Consider the following 6,000-nt stretch of genomic DNA (forward strand, 5'->3'; position numbering starts at 1 on the left):
GAACACCAAACCGAAACACTTAAAATTTCAACACATTCCACAAAACAATTAATATAGCTACTTGGAATTTGTTCCGGTTCATTGTTTTCCCAAGTTTATATAAGCGAAGGCATTGGTATTTTAATACAATATGAACGTGATATGTAATAAAACCAAATCCAAAAACGAATTGTAGTTCTAAAATAATACTACTACATCCTCCTATTAATTTTGCAACTCTACTTCAATTTTATATTTCCAAGATATTACTATAATTTAGTAATTTCTTAATTTCTTTAAGAGATATGAAGACAAACATATCGTGGTAGAAATTAAACAACATAGAACGGCAAGATCAAACTGCTGCAAATACACTTAATTAACAACTAACACAAAACAAACCTCTTACATTCTCTTCTAGTCTTTTACGAGTACTACAAACCGTACACGGAATAACAACCCCTAAACTTACCATTAAACCCAAAAAGTAAAAACAACCACATGCGATTAATAAAAAGGTGTTCTAAACCCTACTTTTCTTGAACTAAACTTAGCAAATAACACAAACCAAACCAACTCAACCGAAGAACATCCATAAACCTAAACAGACAAACCAAACCACCTCAACCCAACAACACACATAAACCTAAACAGAAACCCTAGGCACAGCCTTGCAAGACAGTGGCTTCTTCATCTCCATAGAAAGCTTGAGAAACTCATCCAATTCCACAGAAACACCATCAGATGAAACCCAATGAAAATTTTGAAGCAACTGAGCGAGCCAAAGATGAACCGAGGCCAAACCAAGGGCCTTCCCAGGACACACTCTTCTTCCAGACCCGAAAGGTGCCAACCTCAAATCAGACCCCATTATGCTCACATCCTCTTCCACAAACCGCTCGGGCCTAAACTTCTCGGGCTCGGCCCACACCCTCTCGTCGTGGGTTATGGCCCACATGTTCACCATCGCGGTGGTGCCCTTGGGAATCACGTGCTTGCCGCCAACCGTAACGTCGTGCACAGCAAGGCGAGCCCACGAGAGTAGCGGGCCTGGTGGGTGCACACGGAGGGTTTCTTTTACTATGCACTGAAGGTAGCGCAGGTTCGGAATGTCTGCTTCGGATACGAGCCTGGAGGATCCGCAAACGAAGTCTATTTCGCGCTGTGCCTTTGCTTGGATTTCAGGGTGGAGAACCATGCGAGCCAGAATCCACTCTAGCAGAATTGCTACCGTGTCAGTTCCCCTGAATATCATTTCCTAAGAACAAAAAAAACAAACCACTTCAAAGTTACTATAACAGAAACACAAATGAATAGTAGTATATCATTATGTTCAAATAATTAAAAATTATGTTTATGTTTAAAGTAAAAAAAGACGATAAATCTTTTAATTATTAACTTCTGACCAAGAATACAAAATGCATGTTTTAAAAAACATAAAAAAGACCGAAAAAGTTTGAAATAAAAAAGGAAAAGTGAAGAAAAAAAAACTGAAAAGTTTCACTATTATGAAAATCAGCCTTTTCTTCTTTCTTTTATCTCCAACCAAAACATTAATTCTCCATATTTTCTTCTGTCCTTAAAACATTCCATAAGGTTTATCCTGAAAAAGTTTTTGCATGCATGTTGAAAAAAAGCAAATCCTTAAAAAAACCATTAACATGACAAAAACCACTTAAAAATGACAACAAAAACTTATTTACCCAAAGAACAGCAATCATGTCAGCTTCACTGAGCCTGTTTTCCTTCTCCAAATCAAGCAAAACATCAACAAAATCCTCAGCTCCTTCATCCTTCACACAGTCACCCCTCTCCCTCTTCACCCTATGCTCCTTAATAACCCCTCCAACAAAAACATTAACCTTTTCAACCAAACACCTACACCTCTTCCTCACCCCCTGCAAATCCAACCACCCCAAAACCGGAAAATGGTCACTCCAGTTAAAAACACCCAACAACTCATACCCTTCACTCACCAAACCCTCAAGCTCCAAACCCTCACCCTCGTAAAACTCATAACACTTACCAAACACCGTCATCATCACATTGTTCAACGAACTAAAGTGTAGAATTTTCTTAACCTCGACGTGTTGGTTCTCACTCATGGTTTTCTTAACTTGTTCAACCATTTTTAACCCAACCTTGCTCCTGAAGGACTCAGAGCTGGTGATTCTCTTCGGGGAGAAGAGATGTAGGGCTGAGATTCTCCTCAGGTTTCTCCAGTACTCTCCGTACGGTGCGAAACCCATTGCACGGTGGAAGAGAAGCTCATAGGCGGATTCCTTCACCGGCCTGTCCGCAAAACCGGGGCTGCCGAGAATCTCCTTTGCGGTTTCCGGTTCGCTGGAGATAACGAACCGGGTTAAACCGATGGAGAAAGCCATGAGCTTTTCCGCGTGATAAGTGCGGGCCAGTTTGGATAAAGCGCTGTGAGGTGTGGAACCCGTGAAGACCCCGAGCAGGGCAGTTACTGGGCCAGGGATGATGGTTCTGGGCCGGGCCCAGGCCCAAGGAAGCCCACCAGGAGTGAAGAACAGCGTGAACATGAGGGTGAAGAGAAGGACACAGAAAGTGGCTTGGAAAGTGATGATAGGGGACTGCATGAGTTCCGGGGAGAACAAAAGTGTGAAATCTGGTGACATTTTTGGTAGTGTTGTTGCAAAGAAAAGAAAGCCTGGGAGAGATGAAGAGGTTGTGCTGAAAAGAAGAGTACTGGATGGTGTGAGTAAGAGTTAGTTAGCTACTGCTTATATAGAAAGTTGGTGAGGGGTGTGGTTAAAATTAAAGTTTGGTTAACCATGGTTACACGGAGTAAAGGAAATGCATATGCAAATAAAAAAAATAAAAATCAAGAAAAAAATAATTAAATTATTAAGAAAATGTTTGCTTTTAAAAAAACATTACTGCTTGCATAAAAAAAATTATATAAAAATTTGTAAAATCAAGAGAGTGAAATGAATTTTAAATATAATTAACGATATATTGAAAAGAGGTCAATAAAAAAGGATATTTTATTTAATTTATTTAAAACTATAAAATTATAAATAATTTTTTTATTGGAAAGAAAAAAGAAATAAAGTTTATTAAATAATACTAAAATATAATACATAAAATTGTTAATTGGAATAAATTTAATTAGTAAAAAGTGATAAAAAAAAAGAGTATACCCAAGAAATTGTCCCTAACTTCCTATCATTTTTTTAATAAAGAAATTTATATTTATTTTTAACTCGGCTAAAAAATATGAGTAAGTAAGAACACAAACAATAACAATTTGCAATTTGAAGTTAGGGTTGAAAAATATTTTTTATAAGTTAAATTTAGAAGAAGAACATAGTGACACCCTAATACAAAATAGGAAAAGTTTTTGTGTCTTGTTCCACTTAGCGAACTCCTTGGGGTTAGGGTTGAAAAAGATTAAAGTATAGTAGTTTATGTTATTTTTTTAAAAAAAAATTAGCTTATGTTTATGTCAATTGAAATTTGAAAATGAATATTTAGCCGAAGAGTTTACACTAACATTATTAGGGAAAACAACACCATAATTTAATGACAATTAAGACAAAGTTTACCTATAATGGTACTTTGGGAGAATCAATTTAGGGTTTCGGAAATGGAGTCGCAGCTGCATCCATATAAATACCCTTTTTAATTTTTATAATGAATCGGGTTCAGACTCACCTTACGCAAATGATTATAATTTTCATTCATTGTTTTTCTGTTTTTCATTGGTCGTTTGGTTGGTGATTTTCATTGTCCTTTCAACTTCAACATATGCATAATATATAGCAAAAAGAAAATTATGTTTATTGGAAAGAAAAGAAAAAAAAAATTCAACGTATGCTTATTACCATAAACCTTGTGCCTGCCATTGTTGAATGCATATCTAACCAAGTAAGCTTGCAAGAAAAGCTAAAAGAAAAAGGGAAGCAGTGAATGGAGTTCTATGTATTGAAAGAATTAATTCTCAAAGTTGTTCCTCTAAATCTGCACACGTTTGCACAAATGGTTATATATAGCAACTAACTTCCAACCAACTAAACTAACTTCCAACTAACTAACTAATTATCATTAGTTGCAACATGCAACCAACTAAACTAACTTCCAAATAACTAACTAACACTAAGATATTACTTAGGCATATGATTCGCCTATGGCCAAATGAACTACGTAATACCGGTGGAAGAGAAACTCATAAGCAGATTCCTTCACCGGCCTGTCGGCGAAATCGGGGCTGTTGAGAATCTCCTTCGCGGTTTCTTGTTCGCTCGAGATAACGAACTAGGTTAAACCAATGGAGAAAGCCATCAGCTTTTCCGCGTGGTAAGTGCGGGCCAATTTGGATAAAGTGCAGTGAGGTGTGGAGCCCATGAAGACCCCGAGCAAGGCCGTTACTAGGCCAGGGACAATGATTCTGGGCTGGGCCAGGCCCAAGTAAGCCCACCGAGAGTGAAGAACATCGTGAACAAGAGGGTAAAGAGAAGGACGCAGAGGGTGACTTGGAAAGTGATGATAGTGGACTCCATGAGTTCCGGGAAGAACAAAAGTGTGAAATCTTGTGACATTTTTGGTAGTGTTGTTGCACTAAAGAAAAGAAAGTGTGGGAGAGATGAAGAGGTTGAAAGAAAAGAAAGTGTGTGAGAGATGAAGAAGTTGTGCTGAAACGAAGAAGAGTAGTGGATGGTGTGAGTTAGAGTTAGTTAGTTACTGTTTATATAGAGAGTTGGTGAGGGGTGTGGTTAAAAGTTTGGTTAACCATGGTTATACGGAATAAAGGAAATGCATATGCAAATAAAAAAAATAAAAATCAAGGAAAAAATAATTAAATTATTAAGTTACTTAAGGATAATGAAAATGCTTGCTTTTAAAAAAACATTACTGCTTGTATAAAAAAAATTATATAATAATTTGTAAAATCAAGAGAGTGAAATGAATTTTAAATATAATTAACGATATATTGAAAAAAGGATATTTTATTTAATTTATTTAAAACTATAAAATTATAGATAATTTTTTTATTGGAAAGAAAAAAGAAATAAAGTTTATTAAATAATACTAAAATATAATACATAAAATTGTTAATTGGAATAAATTTAATTAGTAAAAAGTGGTAAAAAAAAGAGTATACCCAAGAAATTGTCCCTAACTTACTATCATTTTTTTAATAAAGAAATTTATATTTATTTTTAACTCGCCTAAAAAACATAATAAGTAAGAACACAAACCATAACAATTTGCAATTTGAAGTTAGGGTTGAAAAATAAATTTTATAAGTTAAATTTAGAAGAACAGAGTGACACCCTAGTACAAAATAGGAAAAGTTTTTGTGTTTTGTTCCACTTAGCAAACTCCTTGGGGTTAGGGTTGAAAAAAGATTAAAGTATAGTAATTATGTTATTTTTTTTAGAAAAGATAGCTTATGTTATATTTAGCCACAGAGTTCACACCAACATTATTAGGGAAAACAACACCATAATTTAATGACAATTAAGACAAAGTTTTAATGCGTCGACCTACGTCTCCAAAAGAGTATATACGGGACATCTAATCTTAAATTTAAAAACATTACCGCTGATGTTTAATGAATTCCTTAACTAAACGCAATTAGTAGCCAATTACATTACATCTACCAGTCATACATGTTACATTAACGTCAGAATTTCACAATCAAAAAAGCATTTATCACAAACAAGTTTTAATGCATCGACATACGTCTCCATTCCTTAGTTCAATGAACACCAAACCAGAGCCACTTAAAATTTCAACACATTCCACAAAACAATTAATATTGAGCTACTTGGCAAACTCCTTGGGGTTAGGGTTGAAAAATATTAAAGTATAGTAGCTTATGTTATTTTTTAAAAAAAGTTAGCTTATGTTATGTTTATGTCAATTGAAATTTGAAAATGAATATTTAGTCGTAGAGTTCACACCGACATTATTAGGGAAAACAAAACCATAATTTAATGACAATTAAGACAAAGTTTACCTATAATGATACTTTGGGAGAATTAAGTTAGG

General features: G+C 35.0%; 1 protein-coding gene across 1 annotated transcript; it reads right to left on the bottom strand.

The window, feature by feature from the left end:
• Window positions 1-330: 330 nt before the first annotated feature.
• On the bottom strand, window positions 331-2,702 carry LOC114399351 (cytochrome P450 78A5-like). Its single transcript, XM_028361533.1, has 2 exons — window positions 1,683-2,702; window positions 331-1,237 (listed from the first exon to the last, which is right to left on the bottom strand). Exons 1-2 carry the CDS (start codon window positions 2,619-2,621, stop codon window positions 626-628), a joined length of 1,551 nt encoding a protein of 516 aa, XP_028217334.1. The 5' UTR covers window positions 2,622-2,702; the 3' UTR covers window positions 331-625.
• Between the last annotated feature and the right edge of the window lie 3,298 nt (window positions 2,703-6,000).

This window comes from Glycine soja, chromosome 19 (assembly GCF_004193775.1).
Source record: "Glycine soja cultivar W05 chromosome 19, ASM419377v2, whole genome shotgun sequence".
NCBI lineage: Eukaryota > Viridiplantae > Streptophyta > Magnoliopsida > Fabales > Fabaceae > Glycine > Glycine soja.